Here is a 26,697-nt window from a genome sequence, read left to right as displayed (position 1 = left end):
ATCTCATATGAATTCCAGCTATAGGCTGTCATCTCACAGTAGTACCGTAATGACAGGCACAGGAGTCTTCAACAGAGCCCCGCCTGTTATGGCAACCAAGTAGTGCCCCACAATCATGTCACGAGCACGACATTAGGTTCATGGAATGACACCCCCTTCTGACTCATGTTAAACGCTGCTGTCAGAGACTGACAGTGGCATTTAACATGTTAACAGTCACGGGAAGAGCTTTACTCCATTCACAACTTCAGTAATATGTCTTGAATTGGGTAAACTAATCCCCCAGATAACTATTTTAGCTGTAAATTTTACAAAATTACAGACATTGAAAGAAAGTTTCAAAACTATATCTTTTGTGTTTATTAGTGATCAGCAAGCTATACCACGCTCATGTCCTTGGTACTTGTAACGAGCAGTAAAATGGTCTCAACTTGTGTACCAAATAAAATGAAGGTCAATGGAGAACTCAAGAATTTTTCAATAAGATCTTCATGAAAAATGCTTGAGTTTCCCATTGACTTCCAATATACTTTGGTAAACGAGTCGAGCCGCTTGAGCATGCGACTGAAGCACCCAAGCATGGTAGTGCTTGCTCATCACCAGTATTCATGAATCAGGGACATATTAGCTAAAATTAGCTCCCATAGGTTTATTAATGTACAAAAATCTATGGAAAGGGGAAATTGGATGGCTCCAAACTTGATTCATTTGGCTCATAAAAAGAAATTGGAATAATTCTCTTAAGATTATCGTGAAAAGGTTTCATATGAATACTCATTTCACAATAATTTTGCAGTCTAAACAGGTTGCCAATCACCCAAAGAACTAGCAAATGGCATTGTTCATCAGGGGAAATTAATAGGGATGATCGAATTCCTAAAATATTTGGCTACACACATATTTGACGAATAGGTTGCTGCTATTCGACTATTTGTGAATATTCGATGCGCTATGTAAGTCTATGAGAAGCCTGAATAGTTGCCGAATAGCAACAATTCGGGCTTCCCATAGACTTATATTGCTCATCGAATATTCGCATAGCGGTGACCTATTCGTCGAATATTCGCAAACCAAATATTGCCGAATATTTATGATATTCGATCATGCCTAGAAATTAACTTTTATGTTGTACAAAATATCATTGTTGTCGGCACTGGCAGTGCATTATTCTGTGCACAGGACTTGTGCTGTCAAAAACAATGGCATCCTATGTGCACCGAATGATCTATTATAGATCATTTATTACATGTAGATCCTAATAGCTCATACAATTGTTCATAATACAAACTTTTATAGTTTCATTGAGTTACATAGGGTTGCAGAAATTTTCCATTGGTCTACAAATCAGACACAACAGTAGTATGCAACATTGGACTCCATATGCCCAGTAGTATCTCGTACATCTCTTTATATGTTTAGAGTCCAACTAATTATACTGTACGTTCAAGGCGCTGTATGGCTTTATGTCTCCATACTAAAGAGGCTGTTTAGAATATAGCCATATGAGGGTACACAAGAACTTAGACTGTTATTATGTAAATACATACCATTGTGCTTTTCTATGTCAAGAATCGATACACAAAATATAGTTTTAAGTGGGTTTGCATGTTATTTAAAAATCTGCACACAGACACCAATAATGATAAAGTTAGAAAAACAATGTGCGCTCAATAGAGATGAGGAAATCCGTTGAAATTTGCGAACGTTTGGTAATTTATTGGTTTCCAATTTATTCAGTACAAATCAAATGTGCCTAATAATAAGCTGACAATTACGAAAAAAAAAATATTCTCACTTCATCACACATTGTTTTCCCACTGCAGCTCTCTCCAAATTTCTGACTATTTGGTCTTCTCTTCTTAAAGAATGGCAACAGACATCCTCTTTTGGATCTTCATTCCCCATCAATACTTTTCCACCAAAGACTGAAGATCAGGAAGAGGACATCCATTGTCACAATTAAAGGACTAAAAAAATTAGAGCCACAAGAAGAGATGAATGTAAACTGCAAGGAGCCGTAGAATAACCAAACAAGGAGCTACAGTAGCGGGATAATTGAGCAGAGAGGGGAGTAAAATTGCTTTTTTATTTATCTGAATTTGCATAAATAATTAACAAAAATTATATTATTTAGGTCATTCTAAATTAAACATGAAAGAAAACTTAAATTGATTTACTCATCATTAAAGAGGTTGGCCACCCACTACTTTAACATAGATGGCTTATCCTTAGGATAGGTCATCAATGTCTGATTGGCCAGAATCCAACACCTAGCACCCCTGCCAATCAGCTGCTCATAGTTCCAGAGGCAGGAGCAATTGGCTGGAAATTCTCAGTTCCAGAGTTGCTTTGTCAACTGTTATTGGCTGCAGCCCAGCAATGCATATCCACTTTCTATTGATTTGAATGGGAATTGAATGTGCAGTACCTGACTGCAGTTGCTATGAAATAATGGTGTAGCTCCAGAACTGAGCATTTCTAGCCACCTGATGCTGTCACTGGCACTGAGAACAGCTGGTCAATGGGCCCGCAGCCACTAAGAGTTGATGAAGCAACTCTGGAACTAAGAATTTCCAGCCAATTGCTCTTGCCTCCATCATTAGAAACAGGTGGTTGACAGGAGTGCCAGGTGTCGGACCCCAGCCAATCAGACATTGATGACCTATCCTAAGGGGTACTTTGCACACTACGACATCGCAAGCCGATGCTGTGATGCCGAGCGCGATAGTCTCCGCCCCCGTCGCAATTATGATATCATTATGATAGCTGCCGTAGCAAATATTATCGCTACAGCTGCTTCACATACACTCACCTGTCGTGCAACGTCACTCTGGCTGGCAAACCGCCTCCTTATTAAGGGGGTGGGTCGTGCGGCATAACTGCAACATCACATGGCAGGCGGCCAATAGGAACGGAGGGGCGGAGATGAGCGGAATGTAAACATCCTGCCCACCCCCTTCCTTCCGCATAGCCGACAGGAGCCGCAGGACGCAAGTAGGAGATGTTCTTCGCTCCTGCGACTTCACACACAGCGATGTGTGCTGCCGCAGGAGCGAGGAACAACATTGGACCGTCGCGTCAACGTAATTATGGAATTCACCGACGCTACACCGATGATACGATTACGACGATTTTGCGCTCGTTAATTGTATCATCTAGGATTTACACACTACGATGTCGAGAGCGACAGAGGAAGTGCGTCACTTTCGACATGACCCCACCGACATCGCACCTGCGATGTCGTAGTGTGCAAAGTACCCCTTAGAATAGGCCATCAATGTTAAAGTAGCGAACAACCCCTTTGATACGCAACCATTTAATATCTGCATTTCCAGAGCTGTATCCGTGGTTATTCTGAGAACATGGCTGCAGCAGTAACATCCCACATTCCCCACTTGATTGTGGCATCCAATTATTGATCACATTGGTCTTATACTGCTGCAAATGATTATGGTTATACATTTTTTGTAAACAATTTTATCAGTATTGGTGCCTGTGGGCGGTTAAATGGGTGTATAACATTTTATTAGTTTTCATTTTACATAATGGAAAACAAAAACAGCTAAAAGAAGATATCATAAAAATAATTATTGTTTAAATAAGGAGTTTTTCTACATGTCTTTTCCCCCAAAAAAAATTAATTTGTTTTTCATATTACAATTTTTATTAAACAAACAAAAATAGTAATCTTGCAATTTTAACATTGGCCATTGGAGCTTTAAACCCTTACTTTCTGTTCCTTCCGGAATGTTTACAGCTGGCTCCTTATTCGCAGAGGTAGGATTGTAGGGAGTACTGCTAGACTTGGTTAATAACACAGGTCCACAAATCACAAAAGGTGATATCACTGCTCCACCCGCTCCCTTTCTGTTCAAAACGGCCTAATTAGATGCTTCAGTATAAAAGAGAAAATCAAAGCTTGACCATTCACTAGAGTTGAGCGAGTTTCAAAACATTTGTATTCGCGATACTTGTAATTAGTACTCTATAATACTCGTGTATTCGTTCCGAATAGCAAGTACAACCCAAGTCAATGGGATATACAAGTAATTGTCTGCTGATTGGAAAATGCGAGTAATTTTTTAGATTTTCAGTTCATATTGTTTCAGGAAACAACAAATATCCAAAGAGTCAATGGTAGAGTTGAGCGAGTATCAAAATATTACTCGCATATCCTACAGAGTTGCATTGTACTCGCTATTCGGAACGAATACATGAGTATTACACAGAAACTCGCTCAACTTTTACCATTGATTCTTTGGACATTTGTTGTTTCCTGAAACAATATGAACTTAAAATCTAAAAAATTCCCATGGGCCCGTGTGAAAATGTGCAAGATTTCTATTTTTTATTATTTATACAAATTGTAGTACATAAAAAAATAAAATTTCAAAATAAAAAAATTAAATTTAACCAAAAAAACCTGATTTAATCAATAGGTCATTTTCTGATAATGACTTCTCCTTAAGACCTAAATGTGGTTTATGTTGGCAGTATGTTACTTAATTCAACTAACAAGATATAATAAAAAAAGAACATTTTATAAATGACCCATTGGTATCTTTGAGAACAAAAAAGTACCTGAATGAGATCCTGAGAGGGAAGATAAGAGAGGCGACTGTTGAGTTGCTCCATCATATACCTCAACTACGTCATGGAGAGACGTCTGGAAAAACACAAACTGGCCAAAAACCACTATAGAGCAATAACCAGTAGCAGAGAAAGAAAAGGGAGAGAAAAGAGAAGAAATCATGCTCCAAGTTCATGATCTTTAAGATGTTTCAAATAATTTGTGACAAAGAATACAAAAAAATATGTAATAATATTACATGATCATATATAAGGCATATAAAATGCCTAAAATGTAATGTAATGAATCAATATGTAACTGAAAGGAAAAGAATATATAGATTGCAATAATAATTTACCAACAGCAAACATTAATGCATAAAACAACATGAAAAGACGTTTGCTGATTTTGTGAAATTATTTGGTGGAGGAGCAACATTGGGTAATGAAAATGGGCGTTCAGTCAATAAATTGAATATTAAAAGTAAAATATTCATTTTTTTTTTTTTTTTTCAAAATATCATGTGAAGTTAAGTGGGGCAAATAGACACAATATAATAAAAATCTGCTCCACTTTTTGGACACTTGCCCCACCATTTGTATGTGTTCAATATTCACTACCATTGCTTGTGAAAAACGTCTTAAATTAGATGAACCCAGACAAGTTTTTTTCCCAATCGTGCATAAGAATAAATATTTATGCCAACATTCCCAATTTCTCTTCTCTGTTTTTGATTATTGTTAGATACTTATCAACCAGTCTTAGGCAGATGTAATCATTAAATATATATAAAAAAATATGAATATCAGTTATCATTTTGATTTATTTATTTATTTTTAAAGAAAGAAAACAAAATAAATACTGCAAAGATCGATGGGTCATTCTTAATCTTCTTAAGAACAATACAAATGATACAATTTTTAAATGTACTTGAAAAGATTATTTCTAAAAAAAAAAATGTTGGTTATACCAGTAAAGCTACATTTTTGAAAAATTGTAATGCTGAATTCAAACCCACAGGTGTTGATTCATCCTTGAATTTGTGCAATTTTTTTACTTTTCCCTTTTTTCTCAAAATCATTATTTCTTTTGACTCCTTGATAAGCTATTTCATTCATTTTGTTTTTGTTAATCATCATCATTTACAAATTCTTAAAAAGTCACTATTTCTGCACAAATGATCTCCACTACAGGCAAATTTTATGTACTGTATTTTCCGGATTATAAGGCGCACTTTTTCCCCAAAAAAACTGGAGGTAAAATGGGGGTGCGTCTTCCAATCATATGGCTTACTGGGTCCACGGTGGTGGAGCGGGGTCATAGTAAGCAGGGTTGGCGATACTGAGGGTGTCACTGCAGTGGAGCAGCTCAGGAGGGTCACAAGACGGGTGTCTTGGCGGCGGGTGTCTGATTTGACTGTGGGCTCCATTGAATCCCCTTAGGTTGACGTGATGGACTTCAAGAAAATGGCCACAGATGCCTTTCTACGCATGCGCAGTCTCTGCAGCAATTTTCTTGAAATCCATTGCATCACCCGCGAGCAACTCAATGGAGCCCGCAGTCAGGTCAGGCACCCACCGCCTCCACTGCCGCAACACCCCATCCTGTGACCCTTCTGAGTTGGTCAACTGCAGTAACACTCCCGCAGCCCACCAGCAGATCAGTGTTGCTTGCCACCACAACACCCCTGAGCTTGCAGTATTGTTGACCCTACATCCACTGACCCTCCTGAGCCACAACATTCCCAACTCTGAGCTAGCAGCATTGCCGACTCTGCCACCTGTGACCTTCCACCACTGCTGCTCCCACTTGGTGAGCATTAGGATTAAGGCACACTAGGATTATAAGAGGGACCCTCATTTTAACATTAAAAATTATTTTTTCCTATTTCCTCCTCTCAATTTCGGGTGCGCCTTATAATCTGAAGCATCTTATAAACCAAAAAATACGGTACTTACTTTTTTTGTGACATGTTAAAAACTAATGTCACATGTTAAAGAATTGTGGAATTTTAACTCTAAAAAAGTGCAATACAAGTAAAAGGAGAAAATAATTTTTTTTTGTTTTATTTTTTACAAAATACAATAAAAATTGTGCAATCCTGGGAATTTATTGCAAATCACAAGGGAAAAAATATAAAGAAATAATGGCACAAAATGGAAAAACTGATTTAGGCCAGTGTTTTGAAGTATTGTAATTACAGTTATATTAGCTGTTTTTTCATTGCTAATTTTGGGGCTAGATATAAGTTTAAAACCCGTATAAGCTTACTGAAAAGTCTACATACAAAACAAGAAATGAAAACTGTCATTTTTAGTCTTGATACCATAAGCGGTAAAGTTTTCCAAATGTATTAAATTTGGCATATATGTGACATATTCAGGAGCCTGAAAATTAAACTCTGCTAGCTATTAGCTGATTTCCATTTGGGTTACAATGTAGTCTCCATTAACAACAAATAATTCATTAGGCAAGATTTTCTTTGTGAGAAACATAAAAAAGTAATACAAAATATATTATTGTTTTTCCCTCAGTCTTACAATGAGAATACACCCCTACTTAAAACTGTGCATTCCCTTGAGAAAGCCACTATAGGTGAAACGCGCATCAGGGCTGCCAGAGCTACCTAGGAGGTCGTTTTTATTCAATAAGGGTAACCTTAATTTTAAGTATTGATATATTACACTGTCTGGGTGTTTTATGTGGGTAGATCCATTATGGCTAACTTAACGGTGATATGACACATATACTCACTATCTCATCCCTCCCTGAGATTGATGTTATATAGTCAGCATTTAACCCTCTGAATATAGTTCGACCTTCTTGGGTTCCTTACCCTACTAGTGGGATTTATGTCTAGAACCTTTCTCCTTATATTTTGACCTCTGTACTATTATTTGACATATGTGAATTTTAAAGATGTTTTCAATAAATGTTATATTTTAGTGGATGTGTTGATCCATTTTTTGGTTTGACTAATGTAGTCTCCATTTCTAGCATACATCTAGTAAATATGTTCCATGGTGATTGGCAAGGTCTAAGCCCCACTCTCTTTTGCAAAGCCCAATTTACATTTTTTTTCTTACAGGGGGCAAAAGGGGCTATTTATATCCATAAATATCTCGTCAAGTTTTGAAACTTTTTTTAAGGTGGAAAACTTGAGTAAATGGATAAAAATTTTTATTATTTCCATGTTTGTAGCATTTTGGTTGCACTTTTTTTATGGGTATTGGGTATTACTTTTTTTAGCATTTTTCACAATGGTACTTGAAAACATTTCTTTCAGAAATAATGCAAAATAAAAAAAAACTACCAAAGTTCTTATCAATGTGCTAAATTTATAAATGCTACAAAAAAATGGACCGGTACCTTCAAGTAAATGTGAAGAGGTATGAGCTGCTATGACTACACGAAACACAAACAAAACAATACAGCAGCCTCTGTAAGCGCTGATAGTTGCAAACATAGAGTATATGAAATTTAATCTGCATTAATGCAGTATGGAATATATTTAGAGCATAAATTGGTCAATTCCTGCGAGCCCATCAACCGCGCTTATAAATGCTAAAATAGTGCGTGATGGAAGTCTAAATATTGTTATTATTTTGTTTTTCTTTACAAAAATATCTTGTATAATGTTTTCAATGTAACTATTTAGTATTTACAAAAGAAAATATTTGCAAATGTATTATGCAAAACAATAAAAGCTAAAATATAGATATTGAAATAATAAAAATAAAACTAGTAATATACTATCCCCACGTAAGTTTCTTATTTTTTAGTTCTGCTTTCAAATAATAAGAGAATAAAAAATAACAGGAGCCATGAAATAACATTAGATTTCCCAACCACATGAAGGCAGATCCTTTATGTTGCTGAATTCTCCCTGAAAATATCACAAACGTAATGTATTAGCAAAGTGCTATCCCAAAAACGTGATGCTTTCCTATTGTACATAAAATAAAGTGATAAAGTATATCCAAGTTCAGATCTTTTGTATTCACTAAGGTCTTTTAGACATTTCTTTTGTAGCTTAAAACAGAAGTGAATCGTAAATGGAAAAAAGATGCAAGGCATTTTTTACACCATGTTTTCTTAGTATTTTTTGTACATATTAATACATTTAGGAGCATGGTTTTTATATTTTACATTTGCTGAAGGAGTGGTAATTAGTAGGGATGATCGAATACCTCAAATATTCGGCTTCGCGAATATTTGTCGAATAGGTCGCCGCTATTCGACTATTCGCAAATATTCAATGCACAATGTAAGTCTATAGGAAACCCGAATAACAACTATTCAGAATTATTCAGGCTTCCCATATACTTACATTGCGCATTGAATATTTGCATAGCAGCGAGCTATTCGGCAAATATTCGTGAAGCTAGTAATTAGCTTTCACCCTCTGTAGAAACTTGCTCATTTATGTATTGTGTAGGTGCTCTTCTAACAATGTTGACTACTGGTCTCCATTGTTATGTCACACAAACCCTGCTGCCAATAAGTAGCTACTTCACTTTCACTTCCATAGGACAAAACTGATATCCTGAAGAAATGATAGCTGCAGCTGCTCTTGACTTCTTCTGGATGTCATTTACATTCAAAGTAGGTGAGATTGAACCGGTTGTTGATTTCCTGCAGAGCTCATGTGATATTGGGAGAGCCAATATTGCTGAAACTGTGCCCCCTCTGGAGCTGAGTGTAGCTGTTATTGCTTTACATGGGGAAAATATAGTCATTGAGAAGAGGTTGTCCAAGTAGTGGACAACCACTTTAAAGGGCATCTGTCACTGGATTTTTGTTAACCCATCTAAGAGCAGCATACTGAGTGATCCTAATGCCAGAGATGTATTATTTATTGGTTTGCGTGTTGTGTTATTGATAAAAATCAAATTTTAATCTGTTATAGATCTATCAGTTCTCTTAATGCTGAGCTCGGTATGACCCTGAAGACCAACCAAGGTGAGGTGAGGTCCTGTAGTTTAATGAGTTCACCTGAGGTCAGTTTACCTGTGGTCACAGGTGTTTTACTATGGGAACCTTCAGCTGTGACTACAAATAACTTGAGTGACATTACTACTCATTGCTGTGGCTCATTCAGTCTCTACTTGAAGCCACAGCATGCAGATATGTTCTGTGCCTGCATGCTGTTACTTCAATATGTATTGTATGTAGCAGAGCCAGAGCCAGCTCATGTGGATTACGTCGGAACTGGATGTTTGGGGTTAATAAAGGGGTAAAAGAGGGTGTATTTTTGTATTTTATTTCAAATAAAGGATTTTTTTGGTGTTTCTTCTGTTTATTTCTTTTCACTTACACATTAGTAATGGAAGGGTCATCTCCTTTTTATAATCTAAGGCTTAGTGGCCGCTGTGAGCTGTCATTAACCCCCAATATTACCCCAATGATGAGCCAGGAAAAGGGCCATGATTGTTGCATATAATGGCTACAGGCTGCTATGTTTAGGCTGGGGTGACCAATAACTATGGGCCTCCCCAGCATGAGAATATCATCCCCCAGCTGTTGGCCTTATCATGGATGAGTATCAAAATTGGAGGGACTACAGGCCAGTTTTTTAATTATTTCATTACATATTTTTAAAAGACGTATGTGGTCCCTCTTATGTTAATACACAACCAAGATAAGCACACAACTGGGGGCTGTATCCTGTAGCTGTATGCGTTTTCTGGGCTGGATAATTTGTTTATTTATTTTCACACCCCTATAGACATGCAGTTAGACATGCTGGGACACAGGACTGATCGCTTGTGCTATATACAGCAGTGCCATAACATACAGTAAAAATTACAGTTTGCTTTGAAGCCTGGCTACAAGGCTCGTGCATTCACCCACTTTTGACTTGCATTGTACATGTATAGTGCTTGTTATGAAAATATTCAAAAAATATATAAGATACATAAATAAAGAAATATGAGCTGCTAAAACACACACTAATTTAAGCCATCTATTAGTGATACAACGCCAATAAAAGTCTACATTTTTATACTCCATTCATAATTCCATATGACTTTGATTTCATTCAGTAGAATGCAAGATATGCATTTTTTTAAAATTCAAGATGAGCAAATCTGAACTTTAAACCTTCAACCCTGCACAATTTTTCCATCTTTCAGTTTGTTTGTTTTTGCTCGCATTCTTCCAAGATCCATAACTTTATTTTTCTGTCAATCTTGCCATATGAGGGCTTATTTTTTGCGGGATGAGTTGTACCTTTTAATGAAACCATGAGTTTTATCATATAGTGTACTGTAAAACGGAAAAAAATTCCAAGTGCAGAAAAATTCCAAAAAAAAGTGCGATAGCACAATTGGTTTTGAGATATTTTATTCACTGTGTTCACTACATGGTAAAAATGATGTGTTAATGTGATGCCTCAGGTCAGTGTGAGCTCGTAGACACCAAAAATGTATAGGTTTACATTTATCTAAGGGATTAAAAAATGTAACAATCTGTCTCAAAAAAGTGACGCACTTTTTTGCGCCATTTTAAAAAAACCTGTAGCGTTCTCATTTTTCAGGAAATGGGGCTCAGTGATGGCTTATTTTTTACATCGTGAGCTGATGTTTTTAATTGTATCATTTTTGCGCAGATGCTACATTTTGATCGCTTGTTATTGCATTTTGCCCAAGCTTTGTGGCAATCAAAAAATGTAATTTTGGCGTTTGGAATTTTTTTACAGCTACGCAGTTTAATGATAAGGTTAATTAATTTTATATTTTGATACCTTGGGTGTTTCTGAATGTGGCGATACCAAATATGTGTATAGTTTTTATTTTTTAGCCCTTTAATTTTTAATGGGGCGAATAGAGGTAATTTGGACTTTTATTAATTTTTTTTTTTTACTTTTTTGATTTTATTTTATTTAACTATTCCCCCTAGGGGGCTATAGGGATCACGAGTCTGATTGCTTGTTCATTTCTGTAGATCACAGCTGCACAGCTGAAATCTCCAGAAATGCTGCAGTCCTTTCCCACACAGCGCTCTGCTGGCAGTGAGAGGAAGTGACTCATGATAGCTACAGGAGTCCTCACATGACCCTGTGCTATCATGGCAAACATTGGCTCCACTTGATCACGTCACGTGACTTCCAATGGCAGCCGGTGAGTACGCGCTTACCGCGCCTGGCATGTACATCTGGCTGTCACAGTTTGACAGCCAAATGTAAGGGATTAAAAGGCACGAGTGGATCACTGATCCACTTTTGCCTGGGAGACATATATATCAGCTGTTCAAATCAGCTGACATGTTCTGGGATCTCTGCCTGCAGTAGACGGCAGGGATTACCCTGACACGATCCATGATGTACCCAGTATTCAGTATGTGTCATGAAGAGTTTAAAATTCACTGTTCATATTGAACACAGACTTTGGAAAAAAAAATCAGTGTTCAAGTTCAGAGTTTGGGTGCTATATGTATGTTAACCACTCAAGCGTGCATTGCTGTGCTCGGGTACGCTCCATGCTCAGCCGTGTGGGAGCTACTTGCAGTGTTTGAATGGCTCACACTGGTGGTAAATTCAGCAGTATCGGATATAATGTGTACAAAAAATAAAAAATAAAACTCCGCCCCTCCTTCCCTGGAAGTGATCTGTTTATGGCAGTCTCTATGGGCAGAGACCAAAACTGCCCAGTCAGTGCCTTCCAATGAGGTTGAGGTCAAATTCAGGTCCAGAACTAAACTTCATCTAAAGTCCAGCTGAACCCAGTGAACCCGAACTTCCAAGGGTCCACTCATGTGAATTTAAGATATCTCTGAAATAAAAGGGGTTTTTTAGTGTGGTTTTCTTTAAATGTTATGGATAAAAGTAGCAAACCATATCATTATGATATAATGTTTGGCCTAAAGCAACTTTCAGAATTATTTATTTCATATTTTCAGACAAAATTCCTTTTAATTATCTAATTTTAAGAAATTAATAAACATTTTTAATTTACATACCTTTCCTTATTTATTGTGCAAGTTACACTCTCTAACTAGTTTTATTTACGACACACCTTACCTAGTCTTCCACAGCCTTCTCCCATTCTACTTGGTAGCACAGTAGTTTTATATTCTAACTTTCAGAATTAGAAAGTTGTAAAGTAACATACAGTAACAGCATTAAGACACACAATATATCCTTATTACTCTGAAAACCAGTGTACTTTTAATTACTGCCAATAACAAATCTTTGCCAGTTTAATTAGTGGCCCAAGAAATTGTGCGCTGTTTTTTTTTTGTTTAAATTAATTTTGTGTCAGCTTGGTTCAATAAATGTTGTTGCTAATTTACTTACTCCAAGGGTGTTACACTAATCTTGAGATATGTATAAAAGTTGAAAAAATGTTTCCACTTTATGTTATATTGCTGGTTTTATATCTACGCTTGCTAATAAAAAATATATTAGTAATTTTCAGAAGTCCTTGCAAATTTTCTTCCACATTGTGATGAAAATAATAATAATTGAAATTTGTATTATTATTATTATTATTATTATTATTATTATTATTATTATTATTATTATTATTATTATTATTATTAATGTTATTATTATTATTATTATTATTATTATTATTATTATTATTATTATTATTATTATTCTTTTTATTATTATTATTCATATTGATTTTATTATTATTTTTACATTTTATTATTTATAATTTATAATTATTTTATTATTATTTTTAAATTACTATTATTATATTTAAATTATTATTATAAGTATTTTATTATTTTATTATTATTTTTATTATTGTTTTTATTAATAATAATAATATAATAATGATAATGATAATGATAATAATAATAATAATAATACTAATAATAATAATAATAATAATAATAATAATTTATAAATAATAATAGTAATTTAAAAAATAATAAAATAATTATAAATTATAAATAATAAAACAATTTAAAAATAACAATAAAATCCATATGAATAATAATAACAACAAAAAGAATAATAATAACAACAAAAAGAATAATAATAATAGTAATGCTTTTATAATAGCATGTATGCAGCTCACAAACTTTTTTTAAAGCACTACTGAGAAAATAATATGAAAACATTTGAGCTTTGAAAGCTATCTTGTTAAGAGAGTTTGTTTGACACCATGACAGATTCTATTGTTGCAAATTGCTATTTTTTTGCTCTGAAATGCTGAAGTATTTCAGAGCAAGCATATTTTAAAAACTAGCTGAGAATGGGGAAAAGAGTAAAGGGGCTGCTCCTTTTTGGCTTCTTTTTGTCTTGGTAGGTTTGATTGACAGTTATTTTTATATGTACAAATAGGGAGGAAAAAAACATTTAGGAAGCTGCCTCCATGAGTCCTACCCAATCCAAGCCTAATTTTATACTTTGCGTTGTCTGAATTGCTGCAGCGTTTTAGAGTAAAGACAGAGACGAGTAACGTAAAACAAAAAAAATTGTTAACAAGGCAATCTGTCCATGTTCCATACTTTCTTCTGACAAATTCTCTTTACTTATTCTCCTGTAAACAAAATCATATTTTGCAAAAACAAAAATATTACTCATTTCTCATGTGAGAACAAAAGAGGTTAGACACAAATATAAATTTTAGATCATTTTGGCAAAGTAATTTGGATCATATTTTCCTCAATAAAAGCTAAAAACTAAATCCTTAGTTTAAAAAAACTCTAATTTGAAGGATCCATAAGATGATAGAAGGTGATATACATGGCCCAATTACTGGAAGTATGACCAAATTTAAGATTTGTGCAATATGAATCCCATTGAACCACTATATAGGCCACTTATATTGGCTTTCATATCATGGGCATATTGTTGTAAGATTATGGTCTACAAAGACAAATAAGTGAATACATACAGAAAGGTAGGTATACAACAATGGTGGTCACACTCCGACCTCTGGAGACAACAGACAGCAATAGCGTCAATGTTATGTAATGTGAATAATGTCTTCCATCTTTTATAAATATTGTGTCACGTGAATGGTAACGCAATGTCAGTTCCTGTGTTATGTAAACTAAATTGTATGTTGTTATAGAGTAATATATAATGTAGGATTTGATAACATAATGAAAGAGAAAAGTATATTATTTGTTAGAGTGTTTTGTAAGAAAAATCTGCGCAGCACCAGACAGAAACAATTGTTTTGGGACTAGCCCACCCTGGGAGTGGTCAACTGAAAGGTTAAGTGGTGGTTCATTCTAGAAAGAGTCAATGAAGGCCTAGTGAGTGAACATGACAAACGTTAAATTGGTTGGTCTTGAAGGTAGCATATAGTCGGTGGTTTGTAGCAATGGTGCAAATGAGACAAAAAGCAAGATAACTTGGATCTTGACAGTGGCCAGAGACACAGGGTGTAAGTAGCATTGTAACTAGAGACTGATCCTAGCAAGGGGTGGCCCCAGACGATAGGAGCCAGAAGATGGAACCCTAACTCCCAAACCCCTTAACCATCAAGGTACTGGGTGACTTCTACTGGTACAAGACTCTGGTAGCCAGGCCCCTTAACGTCAGGGTATCAGGTTACCTCTATTGACGTGTGACGTAGTCAACCTACCGAGCGGTGTTCCACTTGACGGTTGGGTATGCAAACCTTTACTCTGGTCATTATGGAACCCTGAGGAGACTGGATGTAGAACTGCAGGAAGGGAAGGTGATAGTAACAGAGTACACTGTAATGATGGACTGGATTGCACTGGGACTTCCCTGCCCAGTTAGATTGGATGCAAACCAGAAAGAAGTTGAACTGTGTCTGTTAATGCAAAGAGAAAATGTAACATACTGGAGGATCTGTGCCCGCTGTCTGCAGTGTAAACTTGTGAATGAAAATGAACCATCCAGTAAAGTGCTGTGGTTTAAAGTGAACTGTTGGTCTCCTTGTTGAGTGTGAGTCATCATGCAGCTAGCCGACATCAGCGGCACTATGAGGCCTATATGAATTCCCAGCCCACATGTCAAAAGTCCACACACCCAGCCAAGATGAGGTATTTCATGTAGCATGCCGGGGCACCAGTCAATCCCTCATACACCACTATTGCCCTGTGCCAATTTACATACTGACCAGACAGCAGAAATGAACTCTGGTTCATTATTATGGTGATTTAACTTAGTTTCTGAGAAAATTCAATATTATTTTATATTATATACACAGTAAAGTTCTTCTACTTGTTTTTTTTTTTATTTATTGTAGAATAAAGAATCTAAAGCGGGCTTTATATACTGCAACATCGCTAGCTGATGCTAGTGATGGTGAGCGTGATAGCACCAGCCCCTATCGCTATGCCGATATGTGAAGATCGCTGCCGTAGCGAACATTATCGCTACGGCAGCGTCACACGCACATACCTGCTCGGCGACGTCGCTGTGACCGGCAAACCGCCTCCTTTCTAAGGGGGCAGTTCGCTTGGCATTACAGCGACGTCACTAAGTGGCCGCCCAATCAAAGCAGAGGGGCGGAGATGAGCGGGACGAACATCCCGCCCACCTTCTTCCTTCCTCATTGCTGGCGTGTGGCAGTTAAGGAGAGGTTCCTCGTTCCTGCGGCGTCACACGTAGCGAAGTGTGCTGCCGCAGGGACGAGGATCAACTACTCCCAAGCGACAGCAGCGATAATTGGGAGAGGACCCCCATGTCAACGAGGAACGATTTTGGACGTTTTTGCAACGATCCAAAATCGCTCCTAGGAGTCACACACAACGAGATCGCTACAGTGGCCGGATGTGCATCACAAAATCCGTGACCCCAATGAGATCGCTGTAGCGATCTCGTAACGTGTAAATTCACCCTTACTTTACATCATTGCCAGAAAAATACAGAAAACTTACAGAAAGAAAGAGCTTAAAGGGAAACCGTCATTGGAAAATGACCTAATGTTTCAATTTATTTTTTACAATGACCACTGAAACATTTTTAGACTCTTACATCTGGTCCTTTGATAAAGAGTATACAGAAATCTAGTTATCATCAGAGACTTCAATGACAGGTAACACCTCTGCACACAGCTAGAAACACAGGATCAAGCAATCACAATCAGCAATGTCACACCTGACCCTGCTCCCCCTTCCTTCACAATGATCTTTGCACACGCTCATTAGATGTGACTTGCTATATACATGTGTTGTTTCCTGAAACAACAGGAAGTTAGAATTTAAAGCATTAGGGGAGATCTTATTACTATGTACAAATATATAAAGGGAAAGAACAGAAATCTTACTAATGATCTTTTCACATCTAGGCCTGTAACGGGGATAAGGAGGCATCCTCTTTGCCTATAGGAATAAAGGCTTAATCATAGTCAAAGATGTAGATTCTTTTCTGTAAGAGCAGTGAGATTAAGGAACTTTGCCACATGATGTTGCAATGGTTTATTCTCTACAAAAGTGCAAGGAGGACCTGGATGCCTTTTTCAAAAAATATAATATTACAGGTTAAGGATATTAGGTTCTGTGACAGGTTGTTGATCCAGTGAACTAGTTTGATTGCCATATGTGGAGTCAAGAAGGAATTTTCCCCTAATATGGAGCTTATTGTCTGCCCCATGGGTTTTTGCCTTCCTCTGGATCAACAGGTAAGTGCAAGAAGGACCTGGATGCCTTTCTTCAAAAATATAATTTTACAGGTTAAGGGTGTTAGGTTCTGTGACAGGGCATTGATTCAGTGAACTAGTTTGATTGCCATATGCACAGTCATGGAAGGAATTTTCCCTTAATATGGAGATTATTGTCTGCCCCATCAGGTTTTTACCTTTCTCTGGATCAACAGATACGTACAAGGAGGACCTGGATGCCTATCTTCAAAAATATAATATTATGGGTTAAGGGTATTAGGTTCTGTGGCAGGGCATTGATCCACTGAACTAGTTTGGTTGCAATATGCGGAGTCAGGCAGGAATTTTTCCCCTAATATGGAAAATATTGTCTGCTCCATGGGGTTTTTAACTTCCTCTGGATGAACATGTATAAAACTCGATGGACGTTAAACGTTACCTACATTAAAAAAAAATTAAAAAACCTTTGAAATAATATAGTGCCATTGAATGGAGTGAAAATGGCAACATTTTTATTTTTTACTTTTAACCCCTTAACGACCTTTGAAGTACTGGGTACGTCATGGTGACATGGTGCTAAACGACCCATGACGTACCCAGTACGTCATGGCGAAATCGCGGTCCCGGAGCCCCGGGGAGTGAAATTTGTTTAATTAAACAGTAGATTCGGGAAGGAGGGGACCTCTGCCTGACCTCAGGAGGGGTGGTGCCTCCTCCCCGAACCTACAGAGGCTGTGATTGGCTGACGAACGCCGCTCAGCCAATTACAGTCACTGTAATGTTCCAGCCTTTGAAAATGGCTGGAACATTGAAATCCAGCCCTGATCAGTGCTGCTGTAGCACTGGCCATTGGCTGGAGCTGGGTGATCAATGCTTCACCCGCCCCCAGCTCTGATTGGAGAGACCGGTCTTGTGACCGCTCTCTCCAATCAATGTGGATCTGCGGCCTGTGAATGTCCCTGGAAGCCGAGGAGAACGGAAAGTTGCTGTCCCCGCTGCCCGCCCCTGTATCCGATCGCCCCGCCGCTGCTCCCGATCCACCGCTGTCCCCGCCGCTGTCTCCGATCACCCCGCCGCTGCTCCCGATCCACCGCTGTCCCCAGCGCCATGCTCCCGATCCACTGCTGTCCCCGGCGCCATGCTCCCGCTCCACCGCTGTCCCCGCCGCCGCTCCACCGCTGTCCCCGGCGCCACGCTCCCGATTCACCGCTGTCCCCGGCACCACGCTCCCGCTCCACCGCTGTCCCCGCTGCCGATCTACCGCTGTCCCCGGCGCCATGCTCCAGCTCCACCGCTGTCCCCGCTGCCGCTCCCGATCCACCGCTGTCCCCGGCGCCATGCTCCCGCTCCACCGCTGTCCCCGCCGCCATGCTCGCCACTGTCCCCGCCGTCACGCTCCCATTCCACCGCTGTCCCCGTCGCCGCGCTCGCCACTGTCCCCGCCGCCGTCGCACCCACCTTTTTCAGCCGCTGCTGCCCCCGAATCGGCCCCCACTGTTCCCGATCGGCGGCCGCCGCCGCCTCCTTCATCGGCTGCCCCTTCTCCATCGCCACACCTCCTATCCCTCCATATGCTGCAAGCCACCCTCCCCCCACGTGGGGGGAGGGTGGCTTGGTGCACATGTGGGGGGAGGGTGGCTGGCTTGCAGCACATGTGGGGGGAGGGTGGCTGGCTTGCAGCACATGTGGGGGGAGGGTGGCTGGCTTGCAGCACATGTGGGGGGAGGGTGGCTGGCTTGCAGCACATGTGGGGGGAGGGTGGCTGGCTTGCAGCACATGTGGGGGGAGGGTGGCTGGCTTGCAGCACATGTGCTGCAAGCCACCCTCCCCCTACATGTGCTGCAAGCCACCCTCCCCCTGGGGCCCCCCCTCCTCCATGTACCATCTCTCTCTCCCATCAGACTCTGCCCCCCTCCCCGATCTGCTGCCTGCTCTCTCCCATTTTCCATCTACTGCCCCCTCTCACCCTCCTCGATCTGTTGCCTCCTTCATCTGCTGCCTCTTCTGTCTGCTGTGATCCTTCTGCCTAGATCCATCCTGTAAGGTAGGTATCCCCATCTCACCTCCCCCCCATCCTCTGCCGCTCCTCCATCCGCTGCGCCATTTCCCATTCATCCGCTGCGCCATTTCCCATCATCCATCCGCTGCGCCCTTTCCCATCCTCTGCCGCTCCTCCACCCGCTGCGCCCTTTCCCATCTTCCATCCGCTGCGCCCTTTCTCATCTGCCGCCCCGCCCTCTCGCATCGCATTATCCAGCGCAGTTGCTCGCTTCCAGACTGCAGTGGATGATGCGATGCGAGACTCGTGCATTGCTCTCACGTTTGGCACTGGTCTTAGTGGCAGGCGCTCATTTTTTTTTTTTTTTTTTTACTGATGTCTGTATTTTTTATTTCGCCAAACTAATTTTTTTTGTTTGGGGGGGGTCTAGTTTCCAAAATGGGATCACATGTGGGGGAGCTCCATTGTTTAGGCACCTCAGGGGGTCTCCAAATGAAACATGGCGTCTGCTAATAATTCCAATCAATTTTACTGTGAAATGGCGCTCCTTCTCTTCTGAGCCCCGCCGTACGCCCAAACAATTGATTTCCACCACATATGAGGTATCGTCGTACTCAGGAGAAATTGCACAATACATTTTATGGTGCATTTTTTCCTGATACCCTTGTGGAAAAAAAAGCTACCTGTTTGAAAAAACAATTTTGTGGTAAAAAAAAGAATAAAATATTTTCACGGCTGAACATTACAAACGTTTGTGAAGCCTCCAGGGGTTCAAAGTGCTCACTAAACAGCTAGATAAATTCCATGAGGGGTCTAGTTTCCAAAATGGGGTCATTTGTGGGGGAGCTCCATTGTTTAGGCACTTCAGGGGGGTCTCCAAACGCAACATGGCGTCCGCTAATAATTCCAACCAATTTTGCTGTGAAATGGCGCTCCTTGACTTCCGAGTCCTGCCGTGCGCCCAAACATTTGATTTCCACCACATATGGGGTATCTGCGTACTCAGGAGAAAATGCACAATACATTTTATGGTGCATTTTTTCCTGATACCCTTGTGATAAAAAAAGCTACCTGGTTGAAGCAACAGTTTTGTGGTAAAAAAAAATGTTTTTCTTTTCACGGCTCAAGGTTATAAACTTCTGTGAAGCCCCCAGGGGTTCAAAGTGCACATCAAACATCTAGAAAAAATATTTGAGGGCTCTAGTTTCCAAAATGGGGTCACTTATGGGGGAGCTCCATTGTTTAGGCACCTCGGGGAGTCTTCAAACCCGACATGGCGTCCGCTAATGAGTGCAGCTAATTTTGCACTCAAAAATTCAAATGGCGCTCCTTGCCTTCCGAGTCCTGCTGTGTGCCCAAACATTTGATTACCACCACATATGGGGTATCTGCGTACTCAGGAGAAAATGCACAATACATTTTATGATGCATTTTTCCTGATACCCTTGTGAAAATACTAATTATGGCTAAAGTAACATTTTTGTGTTAAAAAAGTAAAATTTTCATTTTTTCGTCTACATTGCTTTGGTTGCTGTGAAGCTCCTAAAGGGTTAATAAACTTCTTGGATGTGGTTTTGAGCAGAGTGAGGGGTGCAGATTTTAGAATTGGGTCACTTTTGGGTATTTTCTGTCGCCTATGTTTCTCAAATCACTCCAAATGTGATGTGGTACCTAAAAAATATTTTTTTGTAAATTTTGTTGGAAAAATGAGAAATTGGTGATGAACTTTGAACCCTTCTGACTTCCTAACGGAAATTTTTTTTTTTCAAAATTGTGCTGGTGTAAAGTAGACATGTGGGAAATGTTATTTAGTAACTATTTTGTGTGACATATCTCTCAGATTTATGGGCATAAAATTTCAAATTTTGAAAATTGCAAAATTTTCAAAATTTTCGCCAAATTTCCGAAATTTTCACAAATAAACGCAAAGCATATCGGCCTAAATTTACCACTGACATGAAGTACAATATGTCACGAAAAAACAATCTCAGAATCGCCAGGATCCGTTGAAGTGTTCCAGAGTTATAACCTGTCAAAGTGACACTGGTCAAAATTGCAAAAAATGGCCGGTTCTTTAAGGTGAAAACAGGCTGGGGGCTGAAGGGGTTAATATAAATTTTGATGCTGAAAAGAAAACTAATTTATTATGAAAAACCTGATATAAATGATAAGTAATTTTCTGATGATAAATTCATTTAAAAGAGTTACAGCTGCAAATTAAAATTTTAAGTGACCTTTGGACTAATGCCAAGAATCTGACTGTTAATTTTTTTTTACAGTAATCATTTTTCATTAGAAAAATACTGAATTTAAGTCAAAAGTCACAGTAATTCTGCTAAAGAAGTCAAATATATAAAGAAAACAATATGCAAGATACATAAGTAATTATAATACATTTATGGAGGTTCAATACTAATAATTTTAAAGTTTTTCCCTTATGTAATCTTCTACAAGTTTGGAAACAAAACTAATTTCAAGGTGAATAACTCATTGGGGAAGCTCAAATTCATATTTGAAATATTTGCCATGTACCTAAGGGCTCACTTACTGCCAGTGATCATCTAAAATATGAAGATTTATTCGAACCAATCAGTAGGTGACCTTGTCAGTTGTCACTGAAGATTTTATCAAGATATGCATTTAAAACTTTATCCAAGATGGAGTGCATTAGGAATATGAAACATTTATGCATTAGTGGCTGATGCACTTTAATAGTCTCACGGTCATAATCGTAAACTAATATACGCATTTAGATTCATGACAATTGTGTACCATAAAGCCTGTTTGTCAGTCCCATTTCATGATATATAACTATACATTTTATACAGAGTAACTATGCATTGAAAATAAAAATGAATTGCGAGACTGTGTTCTTGAGGACTTTTCTTTCACGACACAATGCTTGAAAAAGCCCATTTGTAGACCGAAACGTCATTTCTTCTGATGATTTAAATCACTTTGAAAATACCCCCTGGAATGCTGCCTGCTACTTTGGTATGATTTGGGGGAAAGGAGAGCCAGCACGATCTGAGAGTGGCATGCATCATATAAAAGTGCAAATTCACGGATTTATTCTAACTGTATTATAACAAAAATGATTTTTTTAGCAAATAATTGATACATTCTTTGAGCCACCCCTGCCACTTCATGGCAAATCTCAATAGGGGGGTCCTACCCTATAATATGTATTTCATGTACCATGCGGCCACTTAGATAAAAAAAATTAAAAGCAAAACCTTATTGAAGCAAACATACCTGTAACCTATATATAACCGCTTCCATGTCAAAAAAATATTGTCCTGGCGTGTGTGGCGTCTGCTACACACGCTGGCACCTGGACTGACGTTTTATCCTCAGTTGCCTCTTTTTGTGTCATGGAAGCGGTTATATATAGGTTACAGATATGTTTGCTTCAATATGGTTTTGCTTTTAATTATTTCTTTTTTATCTAGGAGGCTGCATAGCACATGAAATAAATAATATACAGTAGGAGACCCCTATTGAGATTTGCCGTGAAGTGGCAGGGGTGGCTCAAAGAATTTATCAATTATTTGCTAAAAATCTACTTTTGTATTATAGTACAGTTGGAATAAATCTGTGAATTTGAACTTTTATATGATGCATTCCACTCTCAGATCGTGCTGGCTCCCTTTTCTTTGGTATGATTTGGCCAAGTGAATCCCTTGGATTGACCTGTGTCCCTACCTGATGAAATGGTTTTTCTACCTGTGGTGCTGTGGACACACCTGTATGCTGTTTTTATTTCACGACAATCTATAAGTAGAAACAGGCTGTTGAATGAGCAAAATGCTAATTTATTGAGGGAATACAGCTTTTGTGCTGCAAAAAAGAACAGCTCTAACGGCAATACATCATCATGTGTAAACAGGACATGAGCTGCCAACAACAATGGCAGTCTCTGCACATATAACAATCTATTACAGATAATTCAGTGTGCATGCTAACAGTCGTCTACCTGTTTATCCTGTCAATAAAATTATCACTGATTGGTAAATATTTACTGATGAGCGGTCATTTAAGGCTTTGGTCACATGAGCATATGGCATGCAATGCAAGAGCAACAGATGCGATACGCTAATGACCCTCAGCTTCTCCTCTGCTATGATCATGAGCCGAGTGTCATGCAACTGTAATCGAATTCTGCGATCAGATCACAGCTGTGGAGGAGAAGGAAGGACTAATCTCCCCATTTCCTCCAACATCAGCTGATGCAAGTATCACACTGCACTTCGGTGTCATCAGAGTGTAGTGCGATGTTTCACTCGCACCCTAAAGGTACCATCACACATACCAAAATGTGACGGGGGCTTTAGACTTGTTGGGTGCGAGTAAATATGGATCGAATAACACCACCAGCATGCTGCGACTGTTTTCTAAATCCGATAAGGGCTGAGTAAAAAAAAATTGCAGATAGGAACAGCCCCATAGAGTAACATAGGTTCAAATGGAATGCGATTTTTTTATCACATTCCACTCGGCACATTTTACTCGCTCTGTGTCCTTACCCTATGGCTATAAATAATTATAGTAGAGCTAAACTTGCCACTTAATTTGACATTTTCTAGTATATATATCAACAACAATGTAAACTTTCAGTAAACAGCACCATTACACACTGGATAAGATTTGACTGAACTGGTGGGAAGAATTAGAAGTCCTTCTGATGTTCATAGAGTCTTTTGACATTCTCCTTATTTTTGTCCATAGAGAGAAGGGGTAGGCAATTGAAATTCAAAAGTCCTCTAAGGAGACTAGGTTTTCGCCCCTATTTCCACACAAAACACATGAACTGTTGACTGATATAAACAATCATATATGCACAAATGTATTGAGACACCTCTTAATAATTGACTTGATGTTCTTCATTCATTCCCATTGTAACAGGTTTATAACAGCTAGCCCATTGCCATGCTATCTGCCTTTTTTAACACTTGTAAAAGAATATTAGAATGGTTTTGTAGTAAGTTGTCACCATTCAACAAGTCAATACATGAAGTTTCTTTCCTCCTGCGTTCCTGTCCCAAAACACTTTTCTTTATACCATTCACAATTTATCATGAAATATATTCCATAATCAATTGTGAGAGGTGTAAAGAAAAGTGTTTTTGGACCTCAGCAACGTTTCAATAAAAGGACAAACATTCTAATAAAGCCTGAGTTTCGAGAAAGCCAGGAGAACATTAAGTTCGGAGGTGATTCTTAAGCCCCCGTCACACATAGCAAGATCGCTGAAACATCACAGGTTTTGTGACGTATCAGCAACCTCGGCAGCGATATCGCTGTGTGTGACAAGCAGTAGCGAGCGGGCCCCTGCTGCGAGGTCGCTGATTGTGACAAAACTATCAGGACCATTTTTTGCTCATTGGTCTCCCGAGGTGCAGCACAAATCGGCGTGTTTGACAGAGTGTGCAGGGAACCGTCGTTACATGGTTCGCTGGTGGCTGATGGCTGGTTGCTGTGGAGATCTGCCTGATTGACAGCTCAACAGCGACCATGTAGTGACATTCCAGTGATCCCTGCCAGGTCGGATCACTGGTGGGATCGCTGGTACGTCGCTATGTGTAACGGGACCCTAAGATAAGAGGAGTAGTCAACACTAGAGAGGAAAGAGATTGTATTTAACGCTAGAACTACTGGACTCGTGACACCTATATAGAGATACATGGTGGAAAGTAGTCAAAATGACTAACTCAGTAGTTCTAGTGTTAAAAGGATCTAGTCACACTGGAACAATGGGCCAAGGGAAACAGAATGGTGTTTAACTGAGACAAATGCAAAATACTACATCTGGGTAAAAGAAATGTAAAAAGCATATATAGTATGGGAGGAATAGAGCTAGGTGATAGCAGCAGGGAAAAGGACTTGGGAATAATAGTGGATCCTAGATTCAACATGAGCCAACAATGCAGAGCTGCAGCTAAAAAAGCCAACAAAATTCTTGGATGTATCAAGACAAGCATTGAATCTAGATCAAAAGAGTTAATTATTCGCTATACTCTGCCCTGGTCAGACCCAACCTGGAATACTGTGCACAGTTCTGGGCGCCCTAATTCAAGAAAAACATCGATATATCGTGCAAGTCCAGAGAGGAGCAATCAAAATGGTAGAAGGTCTGCAAACCATGTCCTATGAAGACCGGCTAAAATAACTAGGAATGTTTAGTTTGCAAAAAGAGAAGGCTGAGAGGAGACTTAATAGCGATCTACAAATATCTGAAAGGTAGTCACAGTGCAGAGGGAACTACCCTATTATCATTAGCTCAAGGAAGTTCAAGAAGCAATGGGATAAAACTAAAAAGAAGGGGATTCAGATTAGACAATAGGAAAAACTTTCTGACAGTGAGGGGAACAACAGAGTGGAACAGGCGACCACAGGAGGTAGTGAGTTCTCCATTAATGGAAATCTTCAAGCGGAAACTGGATAAACCTATAGCTGGGATGATTTAGGAAAGCCTGCACACGCAGGGGGTTGGACCTGATGGACCTTGAGGTCCCTTCCAACTCTATTATTCTATGATTCTATAACTAACTGCATTATGAAAATCATAAAGTTTGATGGAGGATGTATAATGCTATGGAGTTGATTGTATTGATTGGCCCAGGTCCCATAGTTCCAGTGAAGGAAAATCTTAATGTTTTAGTATAAAATAACATTGTATAATTCACAGACCTTTCTTTTTCAGCATAACTGTGTCTAGTGTACAAAGCAAGTTCCATGAAGGTATGGTTGGATGAGTTTGATATAATAAAACATGACTGGCCACAGTAAAACCCTGACATCAACCCCATCAAACAACTTTGGAAGGACCTGGAAAATATTATAAATCAAGCCTCCTTGTCCTACATCAGTGTCTGATCTTACAAATGTTCTTTTGGGCAAATGGATAAAAATTCTTCAAATCACCATCCAAATTCTTAAAGACAGCTTTCCAAAAAAATGACATCTGGGTAGCTATATACTTGCGTGGGCGGAATACTACTAATTATATTTACAATGGGTTGTCATAAAAGCTCTAGTGGGTGTACCGTGAAGGTGCCATGATATTTTTTTTCCATAGGAAAAAAATGACTTGCAAATTCCATCCATAGGAAGCAGAATGAATAGAATTGTCGTTACATTTACATATTTTCTGGTCTTCAAAACTGTGGATTACATAAAATATACAAAAATATAAAACTTTTTGAACTATAAACTATAGCATAATTGTAAATGGAAATTGATATGAAAAATGTGTTTATTCAGCTTTCCAAGACGATAACTTTCTATAAGCTCATAAACCTCCTGATTTGTGAATTATTTGGGGACAGAACACAATATTCTTACATACATTATTACAAAAATCCAGTAAAGATTTTTTTTTTATACATATTTATTTTTCAATCCCCGTCATTGCATAATACATATAGATTATATTCATTCGTAAATTATTAATCTGTTTACCAAAAAGTTTGCACTTTTTAATGACTCATCTGACCTTCCACATTCACAGCCAATATTATTCCCATTGTCCATTTCCATCTAATTAGTGCTATTGGATGGAGGATTTCTGTGCACATCTGTACAACTGC

General features: G+C 38.7%; 1 protein-coding gene across 7 annotated transcripts in view; it reads right to left on the bottom strand.

Moving 5' to 3' along the window:
- Nucleotides 1-26,697, bottom strand: part of CSMD3 (CUB and Sushi multiple domains 3) — a 2,007,504-nt gene that overhangs the window by 499,733 nt on the left and 1,481,074 nt on the right. For 5 of the 7 annotated variants that reach the window (XM_075352941.1, XM_075352934.1, XM_075352935.1 and 2 more), the window contains one exon: nucleotides 4,582-4,695. The exons of the other annotated variants lie outside the window; for them this stretch is intronic. In XM_075352941.1, coding sequence (XP_075209056.1) covers nucleotides 4,582-4,695 — 114 coding nt within the window. The remainder of the gene's footprint in view (nucleotides 1-4,581; nucleotides 4,696-26,697) is intronic. 7 annotated transcript variants of the gene reach the window in all.

The sequence above is a fragment of the Anomaloglossus baeobatrachus genome, chromosome 6 (assembly GCF_048569485.1).
Source record: "Anomaloglossus baeobatrachus isolate aAnoBae1 chromosome 6, aAnoBae1.hap1, whole genome shotgun sequence".
Taxonomy (NCBI): Eukaryota; Metazoa; Chordata; class Amphibia; order Anura; family Aromobatidae; genus Anomaloglossus; species Anomaloglossus baeobatrachus.
Note: the sequence above shows the minus strand (reverse complement) of the source record. Positions and strands in the feature narration are given on the sequence as shown.